General features: G+C 38.1%; 3 protein-coding genes across 3 annotated transcripts; 1 reads left to right on the top strand and 2 right to left on the bottom strand.

Annotated features, from left to right (window-relative positions):
• Positions 1-2,990: 2,990 nt before the first annotated feature.
• Positions 2,991-3,855, top strand: LOC145112731 (histone H2A-like). Its single transcript, XM_079048863.1, has 2 exons — positions 2,991-3,275; positions 3,506-3,855. Exons 1-2 carry the CDS (start codon positions 3,066-3,068, stop codon positions 3,749-3,751), a joined length of 456 nt encoding a protein of 151 aa, XP_078904989.1. The 5' UTR covers positions 2,991-3,065; the 3' UTR covers positions 3,752-3,855.
• A 7,407-nt stretch (positions 3,856-11,262) lies between these two features.
• On the bottom strand, positions 11,263-11,721 carry LOC145114100 (uncharacterized). Its single transcript, XM_079050107.1, has one exon. It carries the CDS (start codon positions 11,719-11,721, stop codon positions 11,263-11,265), a length of 459 nt encoding a protein of 152 aa, XP_078906233.1.
• A 958-nt stretch (positions 11,722-12,679) lies between these two features.
• Positions 12,680-13,507, bottom strand: LOC145114099 (uncharacterized). Its single transcript, XM_079050106.1, has one exon. It carries the CDS (start codon positions 13,505-13,507, stop codon positions 12,680-12,682), a length of 828 nt encoding a protein of 275 aa, XP_078906232.1.
• Positions 13,508-16,890: the final 3,383 nt, after the last annotated feature.

Raw genomic sequence — 16,890 nt, 5'->3', positions numbered from 1 at the left:
GGCCTTAGACTCGACGAGTTGGATGAACAACTCGGCGAGTCCTATGAAGATTGCCTGGTACTCGGCGAGTTGTTCTTCAAACTCGGCGAGTCATATGAACTGTCACTAGGATAAGAAGGGTTTAAGTGTAGGAGGTCCAACCCTTCGTAGTCGCACGTGGAATTAGCAATTTAACGTGTAGCTATAGTCCCAGAATCTCCAAATCTCCAAGGTTGATGTTCTGATGAAAGATTGGAGCGAATTGTGAGATCTGTTCGTCGGACTCGGCGAGTCCCCCCTTGGACTCGGCGAGTCCAGTCGCGGGTTTGTTAGTTGTCCCCGTTTAGCGAGTCAGGCTGACTCAGTGAGTGGGAACAGGGACCCGATGAGTCAGAGTCGGGCTAAACGTAGAAGGACTCGACGAGTCGCTATATGGACTCGGCGAGTCCAGTCAATCAGAGAGTTGACTTTTACCAAGAAGTTGACTTTGACCAGTCATCTGACCTAAGGGGTATTTATGAGTACCTAATCCATGATTACAGATTTATAGCCGGAGGGTTACCGGTGCGACAGCCAGGCGTAGGTTGAGCGGGTTTTCAGCAGCTACCCTCGAGGTGAGTTACCTTCCAGTAGAAGTGGGTCTAAGGCCACAATGCCGGCCCACTAGTAGGAGTCGTATGATATATGACTGTCTGTGCGATAATCATCTAGGTTTGTTACTACCTGATATGCTTTATGTGCTAGCAGATTATGATGTATGGGTTATGTGATATGTTATTATGTGGTAGCAGTAGTAGGGGGTGAAACAGTCCCCGATCCGGTCGACATGACCGAAGGGGTAGGCCAGCACCCAGATATGCTAGGCAGTATCCGGTCGACAGGACCGAAGGGGAAGGTCGGGCACCCAGAAATGCCCGGCAGACATGTATGTTATGTGATTGTATGGTATGAGGTTCGTTGGGGGAACTCACTAAGCTTCGTGCTTACGTTTTATAGTTTTGTTTTCAGGTACCTCTTCAGCTAGGGGAAAGGAGCCGGCGCGGTAGCGGCATATCACACACACTCTTGTTTCCGCACTATGGATTTTCTGGGATGTACTCTGAATATTTTACTATGATGTTACCGGTTTTCAGACATGAATTAATATTATGAATGTTTTGTAACGATGTTTTTATGTATTAACCTAATTTAAAAATGAAATTTTTAGCTGGTATTTTTGGGATGTTACAAGTTGGTATCAGAGCCCTGGTTTGAGGGATTCAGACACACCTTCGGGGGTGTCTGGACTCAAATCGAGGGATTAAAAGATTTTTATAAAGAAATGATTTTTCTAAAGACTAAGTAAAAGAGTTTCGAGAAATAAAGAACAAGGTGTGTGATGTGCGTGACCGGCCGAGCTCAAGTAAGTTTTCCCCAAAGTACCCATACAAGTTATTGTTATGATTATCAGTTCCAGTTTTAGTAGAACAGCATGATAGAATAGGACTAAGGATCTAGGAATGATGCCTTATGTGCCTGCTTTATGTGTTCCAGCTTTATGAGAATTGCATGCTAGTACAGATCAGTCAGTATGATAGCCAGAATAGTATATACTTGATTATGTGTACTCAATGCACGAATGTTGCTTGCTATGTGCTTTTAGGAGTTCTAGTTGTCTCTCACTAACTAGTAAACGAATATGTTACGTTACATATTGCAAGGACTAAATAATTTCAGAAGGTTGGGTCTAGCCCTGCTTCGCAGCTCTTGTCTGAGTCCAACCGTTGTAGGGTAGGACCTCTCATTCGAAGAATTATCTAGTATGAGTAATATGTAATAGTATTCGCGAGCTAGTTAGGGAAAGAAAGCAGGGACTTCTTGTGCAGCTGATGGCAGAGAGTGGGATGACGATTACTTAGGGCAAGCCTAGGGCGAGAGTAGCACGAGAACCGCAGTATTAGTAGAAAGGACTTGGTTGAGTTGAGGCAATTCTTGAGGAAAGTACGGATATACGTGGAAGGTAGTATGGGCCCGTACTACCGAAAGCGGAGGATCCGTACTCGATTCAAAAAGGGCCGAGACGAGACCGGGGACTTGTGATATGTATGTGAGCCTCGTTGGTGGAATATAGTTTGATGGTGGAGTAAATGGATTCCCAACAAGGTGAACTGCTTTGTATGGCGAGCAAGGATAAACCGAATCCCATCAGCGAGTGCTCTTATGCGGCGGGGAGTTAAGATTCAAGGAGAAACTTGTAGTGTATGTATTTAAGGAAGTGAAACAAGAGTTCATATGCTGGTCACTTGTCCTTTTGCAATTGCAATTTGGAATCGGATATGGAACTGGTGTGAAATCATACCCCTCAACTGTCTAATGTCAAGGAGATTTTAAATTTCGTAGCCACGTGTGGGAAATCCAAACAAAGAAGAGAACAATAAATTCAATCATATTCGGAACTTTATGGGGAATGTGGAAAGCAAGAAACGATAGAGTTTTCAACTCAAAATTTATCCCTCCGGAATTGGTGGTTGAAGGTGTTAGATCCATGGTCTATACTTGGATTAAATTTAGGCATGGGAAAGGGAATTTTGTATGGGAGAACTGGAAAAATTCACCGATCTCTTCTATGTAATTTAGATTGTAATTCGGCTCTCACTAGTTCCTTGCTTGTGAGTGTCTTTTTTATAAAAATTGCCGGTTCAAAAAAAAAAAATATTATGTATTTTTAACATCACCCAAAAAAATAATAAGGCCATTTATATGATGTATTTTTAACATCACCCAAAATAATAATAAAGCCTTTATTTATAACGGCGTATTTGGAAAACACATGGTTAGTTTTTTTAGCGGGAGAGTCATGATATTTTTAAATTTTTTAAAAAGTGGTCGAAATCACATAATCTTCAAAACGGGTTAATTTCACGCGGATCGCTATCTAACAAATCAAGACCGTTGATTAATCACCCCATCCAACGGTTGTTCCAAAGCTATTTGATCCCGAGTGACTTCCACCCACCTCTACAAAACCAAACCATGTCAACAACTGTTCTTCATCCATAACGAAGAATCCGTTCATTTCTCACTGTTTATTCATCGCTAAAAGAAAAATGGAAGCCGCAGCAAAGTCGAAGAAGGGTGCCGGAGGAAGAAAGGCCGGTGGTCCAAGGAAGAAGGCGGTTACCCGCTCTGTCAAGGCCGGACTGCAGTTTCCCGTCGGTAGAATTGGGCGTTTTCTGAAGAAAGGACGTTATGCGCAGCGTGTTGGCAGTGGTGCTCCGGTTTACCTCGCCGCTGTTCTTGAATACCTTGCCGCTGAAGTAAGTTTTATTTTCTCATCTCATTGCATTAAGATCAATGTGGATCTGATCTTCATGGGTTCATCTATTCATTTCGTATAATTTAGGGATATCGTAAATCGATGTTTACTGGCTTGACTTTGAATTAAACAAAGAACACGGAGCCTAGATCTTATTTCTGAAGTTCTGCTTGATCTTGATTCCAATTCATGGATTATTTTTCTAAGCTGGTTGATTTTTGTTGATTGTAGGTTCTAGAGTTGGCTGGAAATGCGTCCAGGGACAACAAGAAGACCAGAATCATTCCAAGACATCTTCTGTTGGCCATTAGAAACGATGAAGAGCTTGGGAAATTATTGGGTGGAGTTACGATTGCTCATGGTGGCGTTCTCCCAAATATCAATCCAATTCTATTGCCAAAGAAGACTGCTGCCAAGGAGCCTTCAACTCCATCTAAAGCTGCTAAATCTCCAAAGAAAGCTAAGAAGGCTGAATAGATTATGACGTTAGAATTTGTAGTTTTTTTGGTTAAGATTATATTAAAAGTTTGTATGCTGATGTTGATCATGGTTTAATGAATGGAACGACTTGTTTCTTATAATTGTTGCAACATGGGTCTTGTTCTTTTATTCACTACCTTCCAAATGACGTTAATTAAGATTTATTGGTTTAAATCTCTTGTTTTTATTGCTGTTGTATATATCTAATTCGCAAAGCACATTTGTTAGCATGTCAAACCGATTCAAGCATTTTTTTGCAGAATTTTGTGGGTTTAATTCGAAACCAATACTAAATTAAACTTGAATATAATATGCAAATTTATAGGGTTTGTAAGAATTGAATTGTAAATTTCTTTCCAAACAATCACAAATAAATCTGTTGCATGCGTTTGTGTTTTAATTTTTTTTATTCAATTTTCAAATTTAAACCATAGATCCGATAACTATAAATGCTAATCATTTTATACACATTTCATAATACAAAAACAAACATTATCTTTCCATTTTCTCAAAATTTTTCTCCAAAATAATAATCTAAATTAAAATATTTTGCGGACTTCAAACACCCAAACACTTTAAATGATCTATACGCACATCTTCATTAGATACAATTGTTAATATCCAAATCCAAAAATCTCTATTCATCCGCCTTTCATACCATCAAAACACTACCACAACAATTCAATCAACCCAAATTTCAAGCTTTTCAACAATTTTCTTAACAATTTCAACAACCTTTTCAACTTCAACAATCCCAACTTATAAACCTCGATAATGACAATGACGAAATGGCATCAGAAACACAACCATCATCTAGAAGAAGGTAACATAAAGTGAAAAGTACAAAAAAAAAGAGCTACGAGTTGGAGGGAAGACGAGGATTAAATGTGCTCTATGAATATTTTGGGAGAGATTCACTAAGTTTTATGTTTTCAATTGTGGATTAAATATGCTTCAGGTACTTCAGATGATCGCGGGAAGTCAAAGACATGACTGTATAGACCGACTTGCAGATCTTTTTATGAGTCCACATTTTGATAATTTGATTTCGGATGACTGTATTGATACACCTGGGATTTTATTATTTTGGTTTTATGATACTTGGAGATTTTTGCTAAATTAAAAATGAAAAATTTGTTGAAAAAATTGGGTTGTTACAGCAACCGTGGTACTAGAAGAGAAAACAAGAGCATAAGGACAAGAAATGGATAGTAGGATACTATTTGTGTATTTCCTTGTTGTTTATTATATGTAGTAGATTTTATCGTAAACCTGTGATTAAACCTAGGATTTAAAGTGTTTTTATTTTAGTAGAACTCCGCAATTGTATGAAAAACTCTGATATTTCCATTAGATTAAATGTTAAAAAATCTGGGCCATTATATAATACATCTTCAAATTAGCTAACAACAAATGGTTTATGTGTTTGTTTTCATTTCACCTAAATCATGAAAGTATTTCCTCCATAATAGTAATCAAAACATTTTGTAACACCCCATTTTCGCCTTATAGTATAAACGACCAATCACGTAAATGGACGTCTTTGATAGAAGACTATTTAGGATAAATAGTCTTGATGAAAGTCGTAGTAATCATAGAACCGAGAGCGTGCGAATAAATAACGACCAAATTTGACTTCATAAGAGGAAGTTATGATTTTCAGAAGTTTCAGCGCAGCAGTGTACGACATAGAAACCGACATACAGATATGTCGATTGTTAGGAGAAACAATCTAAACGAGAGTTGAAGATCTTGTCCACATGATTCCGTCTATGTAGAAACAATCTAAATGGAATTCATATGAGAGAGTTATGACTTTTATACGTGCTTTAACAGTTTAAGCGTGTTAAGAATATAACTTTAAAAAAAAAGTCAAAATTTAGCCGACAGAGTCTAAACGAAAGTGTGACAACCTGAATTTTTTTGCCTTATAAGTCAAGCCAATCAACCTTAAGTCAGACTCACTCCTACTATCATTCAGCACTGTTTAGAGTCTGTTTGAGTGTTTTAAGCCTAGTTCATTCAAGGAATGAGTGTTAGGATATAACTACTGAAGTTCAAACCATCAAACAAAGCCATAAACTCCATCATGTGGAGTTTACGTCCGTAAACATGGAGTTTACGGCCGTAAACTCAACCATGGCCGTAAACCCCTCCTATATATATGAGAGCACTTCATTTTCCTCATTCTTTTCCTTCCTTGGCCGAAATCTCTTCAAACTCTCTCAAGTATCATCAAGTTCTTCATCCAAATCCTCCAAAAACGTAAGTGTTCTTCCCTCTAGTTGTTGTTATCCTTCTTAATCATGTATCATCCTCATGCTTCATCCATGAAAACATTCCTTTTGTCTAGATCTTCATAATCTTCAACTTTCACCAAGAACACCAAGAACACACTAGTGTTTTTGGACCAAAATCAACCCTTTCAAGCTTCAATATCGTGAGTACTCCTTCCTTAACTTGTTGTATGCTAGAAGCACTTGATTTACCCTTTGAAATCATCCCTTTCTCAAGAACAATAGGAGTTTACGGCCAAGAGCATCTCCCTTGGCCGTAAACCCTTATAAAGGTGTCATTTTGGCCATAAACCCTTCTAAGAAGCTAAACTTGTGACCTAGAACACTTCCTTGATGCAAATAGGACCTTATCACATACTTGGGTACAACATGCCTTGAGTGTACGACCGTAAACTCATAGGGCCGTAAACCCTATGGCCGTAAACTCCATTAGACATACCACTTGGGCCGTAAACTCCTCTTTGTGGACGTACACTCCCCTAGATGAATCATATGTGATTCTAACACTTGGTCCAAGTGTTTCCCAGTCCCTAGGGGTGTTTCCTTTCATATAGTTGCTTATAAACATTATATTCATGCCAATATATGTCATTATATGTCATTTAGGACTTGTTGTGTCTCGAGACTTCATTCGTGGAACTTCTCATCCTTACGCGCATATTCGTTTGAATCACCCACATAAGGTGAGTTCATACCCCTATAATCAATCTTTTAAATGTTTTTAATGCTTTTAAGGGGGGGGGGGATACAAGTAGAACACAATGATAAGTGTGTAAATGTTTTGTGATAAACATCATTTTAAGGATTACTTATGTTTTATTAAGTGATCAATTCATTGCAAAAACTCTTTTAAAAGTTATGTTACTTTATGGTTTATAAAACTCCGTTTTTAAAGTGAAATCATAACTCAGTAGATAAATGAGTCTTTATTTCAAGGTAGTAACAATTCAAACAAACATACTAGTAAACTATAATAGGTATAGTTTAGGGATTCAGTTCATACTATAACCATAACAGAAGGAACATACTATAACTATAACAAAAGAAACATACTATAACTATAACATAGAGAACATACTCAGGAAGGAAGATACAATACACGATAACATAGAGAACATACTAGATACAATACATGATAACATAGAGGACATACTCAGGAAGGAAGAAGGAACATACTATAACTATAACAGAAGGAACATACTATAACTATAACAGAAGAACAAATCATGAAATTACTCAGGAATACCGTATTTGCATAAACCAAAGTACGAATACCACGTACATGGGTTAGCAAAGACGAGGTACAACGTCATACCGGGTTTCAATAACAACGGTAGAAATACAACGTACCAGGGTTAGCAAACGTGAAGAATGACACTTACATCATACCACGTTTCAATAACAAAGGTACGAATACCACGTACCAAGGTTAGCAAACACGAAGTATGATACAAGAAACACATAAACATATGTAAAATTCAAGTTAACAAACATGAAGTAATAACATATTATTTCGGGTTTGCACAAACAAATGTACAAATACAACGTACCAGGGTTAGCAAACACGAGGTACAACGTCATACCAGATCTCACTAACAACGGTACAAATACAACGTACCAGGGTTAGCAAACTTGAAGAATGACACTTACATCATACCGCGTTTCAATAACAAAGGTACAAATACCACGTACCAGGGTTAGCAAACACGATGTATGATTCAAGGAAAAACATTAAACATAAGTAAAATGTGTAACATAAACATTCAGTTAGAAGGTGACTTATAATGCTAACTTTAAAATTTCTCGGTAGATACATCTAGGATATATATTAATTGAGTCCAGCAGATAGTAGAATGTGTGCTTTCTGCTTCATTCTCTGTTCCTTGTTTGGTTGTGGGTTTAGAGCAGATGCACCCAGTCTACTATCTACTCGATCTTGAATATATATATATATATATATATATATATATATATCGTATACACCAAGTAATCATAAGGAGTACTAGGTATAGGTCAGATCATAGTATACAAATTCAATACATCGTTTTCTAGTACAAAAACATATTTTCAGATAGAACATTGAGTAAACTAAACTAGAAACTTAACAGTGAAAGGTTTAATCCATTCTATTAAACCAGTACAACTTAAAGGACCTTAAGTGGTTAATTCTATAATACTTAAGTTTACACATCAGGGTTATATATATGTAATATCCGACAGATAGTTAGATGTGTGTCTTACGCCTTATTTCATGTTCCTTGTTTGGTTGTGGGCTTAGGGCAGATTCACACAATTAACTACCTGTTCGATATTAGATTATATATAACTAGTGTAAACTAAGTGATTATAGAAGGAACTATTGTGGTTACTATTTTACTAAAAGAACTATTACAGTTAACTCCGTGAGTATCAAAAGAATGCACCAGAGTTATATACAATGAAGATCTAACAAACAATGGGATGTGTGACTTCCGCCTCATTCCCTGTTCCTTATTTGGTTGTGGGCTTAGGGCAGATTCACACAATCGATTGTTTGTTTGATCTGTATTCTATATAACTTATATTCATTTAGTACTCATAGAAAGGATTGTAGAGTCATTTATACTTATCTTAAATCACATCATAAGGTAAAAGACCTTCTGAGGAATAGGCGAAGTTTTCTAAAAAGAGCTTTTAACTTACTAATACATCACTTAAATACTTATGAACTCACCAACTTAAATGCTGATCTACTCTCTTTCAAAATAACTTGTATTCTCTGGTAACTAGTAGACAGGTACACGTGCTGGGATTAAGAAGATGGAGCATAGTAGCTTCATGTATTGTTTTGTCATTTACTTGTGTAATCTATCTTATATGAAACACATACTTTGTAAACATTTTCTTTCTAATGAAATGGTTGTTTAATACTTTGATTACTATGATGCATGTCTTGTGATACTAAACATGACGTCCTCCGCCCCCGAACCTTTCCGCCGTTCCGGTTTGGGGGTGTGACTGAAAGTTGTAGATCTCAGCAATAGCTACGTGTGGATATAAACCCCATAAAAACGGAGCTCGTATGGAGAAGATATGAAATTTTTAAGATATCAGAAATCTTCGCACGAAGTCGCGCACACCGCCCATAGTATAGTTTTCTATGTGACTGTAGATCCGAATATGTAATATATACATGCATGATTGTGATATGCTTATAAGTTATTGTGAATTAGTTAAGGGATGATGGCGGAATGACAAAGAGGCCGGGAGCCTATAGGCCTACGTGTTAACGAAACGACATGTGGGCCGTAAGTACATGTAGACCCGTGTTAAAAACGAAAAGGCGTGAAAGCCGTAAGTGTAAAATACGCATATTATTTATATGAATGTATGTATATTGTGGTATATGGTATATTGGGGGAAACTCACTAAGCCTAGCGCTTACCCAATTGTTATAAATGTTTTTCACGAAATTCATTCACTCATGAAAAGGGCAAGGTTTAACTGTACATACGTGCATTCACAATCATGTTTCCACATAATGTAATAAATACTCTCATATAATTTAATAAATAAAAATGAAAAATTTGCGTTGAAAATCGGGATGTTAAAAGTTGGTATCAGAGCCCTGATTTGAGTGAACTGGATGAACACTCGTGTGATTCCAAACCCAAACTAAGGATCTGAGTAATAAGCAAATCTTTTCCTAAAAAGAATAATGTAAAAAGGAAAGAATGTGATACATACAATCAACCAAAACTCAAAAAGGAAAATGATTAAAAAAATATCCATATTATGTTTATTGATATGTGTGAAATGTTAGAAATGCATGTTAGAATGTAAGTTAAGGATCTTTTCAGGAATTGATACATAGAATTGCCTACAAATTTAGATACCTTATAGCCTAGGGATTTGCGTGTGTGTGTTTTTTTTTTGTTTTTATTGGGAACGGCTTTTAATAAAAAATAAAAACTAGCAAGGAGCTAGAAAAAGATTACATGAGAGAAGTAGCAAGAGATGGGTTATGAAGCCACTCCGTCCAATTTAACCTTACCCTACTACATCTATTGGAAATCCAAAAGAATGATTTCTCAACAACATCATCAAAAATACCCGACTTTTTGGTAAAACCGTTCCAAAAGCAGACATATTACGAAAACTCCATAAGCACCAAAATGAAGTAATAATGACCGCATCAAACGCCTTTCTTTGACCTCTCCGCAAATTCACACCATCCCGACCAATTAAGCAGGGCTTGCACCGAAAACTGGGAGGGAAGAGAAACCCCCCACCATATAGCGACCCTACCCCAAATATCTCGTAGATCACGACAACCAAAGAAAATATGGTCTATAGTCTCGGCTGCAACCATGCAAATAGGGCACATAATAGACGGGACCAGAACACCTCTACTCGATAACCTCTCCCTCTTAGGAATACTAGAAAGCTTAATTCTCCAAACTAGAATATTGAGCTTAATAGGAACCCAATTATTCCACCGAGTGCCCCTGTCTCCCGAAGGCACCAAACCACTATCCAAAGCATACCTTACCGAAGAAACAGAAAAAGAATCAGAACTTTCAAGAGACTAACCCAATCTATCCGGGACCTCCTTTAGCTGTACCCCCTGCACCACTTCCAAGAAAGAAGTCCATTAAGTTTCTTCAATCCCGCCTCTAGGCATTCACCTAAGATTATCCGTATTCCACCCAATTAAGTAACGATCCCTGACATTAGCTGAACGGTTCATATCCAAAGCAAAGACTCGATGAAAGGAAATCGAAAGAGGATTATTGCCTTGCCACTTATCATGCCAAAAGGAAGTAAACGCCCCATCACCAATTCTAACCGGAGCTAGGTTATGGAAGTCAAAGCCCTTATCTTTAAGATTATTTACAATCCTTGTAATACCATTCCAGGGTCCCATCAACTGTCTCCTTGGAATCAGAAAACTATTATTATCCCCCAAACCATATATATACTTTTGACCACCCTCACCCATAATAAATTAGGTTTATGAAAAAACCTCCACTTCCAACGTAATAATAAAGCCCTGTTAAAGGCAAACAAACTGCCAATCCCCAAACCTCCAACATCTTTAGGGGTCAGGACTTTATCCCAGCTAACCCAATGCATACGACGATTATCCAAATCAGCACCCCAAAAAAACACTGATCTCAATCTTTCCAACTCCTTTATCACTGTAAGAGGCACCGGATAAATAGACATCAACTAGCTCGCAACCGACCCCAAAACTGCTTTAGTTAGAGTCAACCGCCCTCCAAAAGAGAGACACTTGGCTTTCCACCCCACCAATCTTTTCCGGAAAGCATCAACCACAGGACCCCAGGAAGCAATTCTGGCCATATTCTGCCCAACCGGAACCCCCAGATGCGAAAATGGAAAACAACTTGACGAACACCCCATACAAGTAGCCATAGAAGAAACTTGAGCATCTGTGACCCCCATTCCATCCAAATTGCTTTTGAGAAGATTGATTTTCAGACCCGAGGCAAGAAAGAAACATCTAAGAATACGAACAATATGTAAGGCATTTTCCTGATTCCATTCAGCCAAGAGAACAACGTCATCAGCATAGAGAAGATGGGAAATGGTGATTCCTCCAATCTTGATTCCCCTATAAACATTAGCTAACTGGGCCCTAGTAAGGGCCACATGCAAACCCTCCATAGCCAGCACAAAAAGAAAAGGAGATAGGGGATCCCCCTGTCTCAAACCTCTAAACATACGAAATTCCTAGGAAGGAGAGCCATTCACCAGGACGGAAACCGTAGCCGAAGATAACATCTCCAAAATCCAATTGCACCACAAAGAACTTAACCCCATAATTTGCATGATCTCAATCAGGTACTCCCATGATAGAGAACCATAAGCCTTTTCAAAATCCACTTTAAAAACCAAAAGAGGATTCTTAGAGGCTTTACTCCAAGCTACAATTTCATTAAGAAGAAATGGACCATCCAGAATCTGTCTGCCTTTTATAAACGCCGATTGCTCCACACTAACCAGACAATCAATAACCTCAGCCAACCTATTAGCGAGAATTTTACCAATAATCTTATATTGACACCCAAGAAAGCTAATAGGTCTATAATCTTTTACAACCTTCAGGTCTCTAATTTTAGGGATCATAGTGAAAAAGGAAGCATTACATCCCTTAGGAATCGACGAATGCGTATGAAAGTGAGAGACCATGTCAAAAATGTCATTCTGAACAATATCCCAATACCGTTTTATAAAACCAAAAGTGAAACCATCAGGGCCTGGAGATTTTGAAGATCCGGAGTCCCACACTGCCTTTTTTATTTTCTCCCGAGTGAACGCCACATTAAGAAACTGAATCTGAACAGGCGATAAATGTGAAAAATGGGCATCCTGAGTTCTCGGTCTAGTACCGGCCTGTTTAGAGAAAAGAGTCTGAAAATGGCCACGAAATTCCTCCTTAACCGTATTCGGGTCATCAATCCAGCACCCATCCTTCAAAACACCTCTAATAGCCATTTGTCTTCTCTTATTATTTATGACCCCGTAAAAAAATCCTGAATTTTCATCACCTTCAATGCCCCACTTGACTTTTGCTTTTTAGGCTAACTCCAGATTCGTAACATGATCTAAATCAGTGATATTCTTAAGAATATTCACTCGTTGCTCCCGTAAAGAGGCACCCCCCGTTAGTCATAAGGCGAGAATCAATAGAATCTAAAACATTTTGAAGCTCCTTTCGTTTAGAATCCATTTTGAGCCTAGAAGAAGTATTCCAAACACGAATATTTGACTTAAGGAGTTGGAGCTTCTTTTTTAATTTAACCCAAGGATGAGAAACCGTGAGTAAATTCTGGTCTTGAGACCACAAATTTCTTACTACATCATCGAACCCTTCCAAATTGAACCAAGAATAGAAGATACGGAAGGGAGTAAGCCCATAATCAACTCTATGCTCTGATAACAAAATAGGTCTATGATCCAAAATGTACTTTTCCAAAACCATACCTGTCAAATGAGGAAAAGCATCCAAAACACCACGGGTTGTTAGAAATCTATCCAGCTTACTAAATTTTGAACCCCACTTATCACTCCATGTAAACCAAGGGCCTCCAAGCGCCACATCAAATAAACCCGCCTGCTTAATAAAATTATTGAATCTCCGAGCTGTATTGGAATTAAACGTAGTACCTAGTCTTTCCGATTCATCACGAACTTCATTAAAATTGCCCATCAACACACATTCCCCTTGCGGAGCATAAACCACAATAAACATGATCGGCAATCCAGAAGAAGACAAAATAGCCTCAATAACCGTAAAATAATCAGAAATATGAGAAGATTGAAGGGAGATAGAATCCAAATTCCAAAGAAGAAGAATACCACCCGAAGCACCGCGAGAAGGAGAGAAAACATAAGAAAAAGAATTGTTACCCCAAAAAGACCGAGCCATACGAACATCAACATATTCCATCTTCGTTTCTTGAATAGCCAACAAATTAACCTTATGTTTAAGACACAAATTACGTACCCAACTTCGTTTGTCTTTACAACCCGCTCCTTGAATGTTGATGGAGAGACAATTCATCTCAACACCATTTTTTCTCCGTTACCTTCAACGATTTCTTTTACCCGGTCATAGCATCCCTCCAAATCGTATCCCATTGCCTTTCCCATCTCCATTGTTTTTTGAATCTCACTTAAGAAAGAACCTTTATTATAAGAATTATCCGAACCAGCAACAAAACTATTACAATTTGAAAAGCCTGGAGGATGGGTTAGTTCATCTTCTGAGTCAACAACACCCGAAACCCGTCCAAACCCTCCCGAAAAACCAATTGGAGCATTGGTATGATTAGCCTTCCTTTCCGGATTAGAATCAGTTGGGCGAAAATTCATAGCCGATGCAGCAGAGGGGGCCGGACCTGCTGTCGGGTTGCTTTTTCTGGCCGGCACACTTGCTGGAACCGAAACAGTGGCCGGCGGGCACAGTTGTGAAGGCTGACCAACCTTCAAATGCTGATGGCGATCAACAGCATTGTAATGTTCAACCTCATGCATCTGATCAGGTGACCTGTTATTAGGCACAAAATTCTGCTCCTCTATTTTTTCATGTGAATTCCGAGATTGCCCTTCTTCATGTATAGGATTTTTACTGCTATCATTACCCCGTATCTCTTTATAACTGGCACCTGAATTGACTTCTTTCCCATTTCTTGCATCCCCATTCATTTTTTCTAGTGTTTCATAAATTCCAAACGGGTCCAATGACCCCTCTTCCTTATCACATTGTAAATTATCATCGTGATCTTCCAATCCATTACCATTCTCACTGGACCGGTCACTGCTAGTCTTATTATTTTTCCAAGTAAATGTTGGTGTCCACCCAGGTGCTTCCTTTATTCTAACCAAAAAATATTGGCCATCGATGCTAACTGTCACAGTCTCTGAAATAATCTCTTGGACTGAGGAAAGAATACAAATCCTTTTTTTATATACATCTTCTCCCAAATCATCATCTAGATGTATTATATTTCCCCATTTAGCCAAAAAAAATTTGAATGCTTGTTTACTCCAGGCCCGTAGAGGTAATCCTTCAACATCAACCCAAATCAAATGGTCTAAAGGCACAAAGTTTCTATCCCATGGTCGCTTCTCATCTATCCAATGATCCATAGCATCACTTGCAAGGAAATTTTTGCATGCAACTTTATGTTTAAACTCAAGCATAACCCATAATCCACCAACATAATGTATGTCGAAATCCTCAAATCCTTCATCATAACATAGCATTTGAAGATTAGGCAATGTAAGAAAATCCCTACCCCTAATGAGGCAAGCTCGGTGTCTTTTTTCCACAATAAAATCCCCTGCAGAGAGTTGAACTATTTCATCCTCACTTTTTGGGGTAAATTTACCCCCGACTCCCTTTACAACACTTGCATAAGTAACTGAATGACCAACCATTTTTCCCTTTACCATAGAATTCCCTTCTGTTGCATGGGGTGCATGAGGTTTAGAATTTTTTGAAACTCTTGGTACAGCAGCAAAGAGTTTATGATACCCAGACCAAATATCACATAGGTCTCTAATCATACGATCAGGATCATTCACATCCGCAAATCGTATAAAACCAAAACATTTTCCCAATCGAGATTTCTTATTAGAAATAAATACGTTTACCACTTTGCCAAGACGATTACACATACGCCATAGGCCACTATTTATTACATACTCTGGGAAATTAGTAACATAAAATGAAGAAACATTCTTACTCGATTCCTGATTCCTACTCCTGAACATCTGTGAGCGTTGCAATCCTGATTTCTTGGACCCTGATTCCTTAGGCTGCCAGCGATCGGCAAAAGCTGACCCCATATTGATATTCGAGTTTCAATTGGCCAATATCCGAATAAAAGGAAGAGATTTAAGACTGTTGAATTGATTAATCGACCCACCGATCACCTTGCCGGCATTTGGACCCGCCGGAAAAGGTTTGAAATTCCAAAATCGCCGGATCAAGAGAGGGTTGAAAGGCGGTTTTATGTCAAATTAAAAACCTAGGGATTTGCGTGTTAATTGTTGTTTATAACCTATATTGATATTAATTAGTTATCCGAAAAGTACGTTAGGTTGCATGCTCTCAAAATTAAATAGTTTTAGATTGCCTGATTTGACGATATTGCGCAACACTCGTTTGAGTCTAACCGTCATAGTGTCAGATCAACCAGGAAGGACAATTGGGAGGCAGGACCATTTCAACATATAAATTTTCTGAAATCCAACAACTAAGCCAACATGACCATTCTAGAGACCTCTCGCGTAAGTAGATCAATCGATATTATAATTGGAATTGATGATAAATCTTATTCATACACTCATAACAACGACTATGAATATAAATATAAGTTACACTTAAATCACAACTTAACTTAAAGGGATCCTAGCAAAAAAAGGGAAAATTACAGGCAGAACCTCGATACCACACACCTCTATTAATCGGGCTTGTTGATGGCTCCTAACCTTGCTAGGAGGAAGTTTCCTCCGAACCTTGAAAATCCCCTGAAAGTCGGATCTTAGTGAGAGATGAGAGAGTTTGGAGTAAATAGGGTGTGGGAAATGAAAGAAACCATACTACTCTATTTATAGCAGGGAGGTGTGCCACACACTATAGATGCGCGCCACGCTTCTTGTCGGGGCGCTGGTGTTGTTTCAGTCAGAGGCTGACACATGGTGATTTTTAGGTGGAGTGTCAGTGCGCGCCGCACACCTTGTCGACGCACGCCCAGTTGCACGTGAATTTTCAGTTTCTTAAAAAAATCATATATATTCTTCATACGATCTTCGTTTTCGACGTTCTTTATATCTACGTGTATCTATTGACGAGATCTACAACTTTTATTTAGACTCCGTTGGCTAATTCTCACTCTATTTTTAAAGATATATTTTCAACACGCTTAGATTGTTAAAGTCCATATAAAAATCATAACTTGTACATACGAATTTCGTTCTCGACTGTCTTTATATCGACGAGATGCTCAACTCTCGTTTAGATTGTTTTTCCTAACAATCGATCTATTTGAATTTCGGTTTCCGTGTCACATACTACTGCACTGAAACTTCTAAAAATCATAACTTCCTTCTACGAAGTCAGATTTAGGCGTTCTTTATTTGCATGCTCTCGCTTTTACGATCACTACGAATTTCATCAATACTATTTATCTAAATAATCTTCTATCAAAAAACGTCTATTTACGTAACCAATCGTTTATATTGTAAGGCGAAAATGAGGTGTTACATAATTGATTTCACAAATTACATGCTTTATTAGTTTTGTGACTTTGATTAAGAAAATAT

The sequence above is a fragment of the Lactuca virosa genome, chromosome 5 (assembly GCF_052849685.1).
Source record: "Lactuca virosa cultivar CGN04683 chromosome 5, Lactuca_virosa_CGN04683_v6, whole genome shotgun sequence".
In the NCBI taxonomy this organism is placed as follows: Eukaryota; Viridiplantae; Streptophyta; class Magnoliopsida; order Asterales; family Asteraceae; genus Lactuca; species Lactuca virosa.
This window is presented reverse-complemented; position numbering and strand designations above follow the sequence as displayed.

Excerpts from the sequence above, each read along its gene's own strand:
- LOC145112731 (XM_079048863.1), top strand. The coding sequence starts at position 3,066 with ATGGAAGCCGCAGCAAAGTCGAAGAAGGGTGCCGGAGGAAGAAAGGCC. Across the intron at positions 3,276-3,505 it reads TTGAATACCTTGCCGCTGAA|GTTCTAGAGTTGGCTGGAAA; the intron begins GTAAGTTTTATT and ends TGTTGATTGTAG.
- LOC145114100 (XM_079050107.1), bottom strand. The coding sequence starts at position 11,721 with ATGGAGGGTTTGCATGTGGCCCTTACTAGGGCCCAGTTAGCTAATGTT.
- LOC145114099 (XM_079050106.1), bottom strand. The coding sequence starts at position 13,507 with ATGGAATATGTTGATGTTCGTATGGCTCGGTCTTTTTGGGGTAACAAT.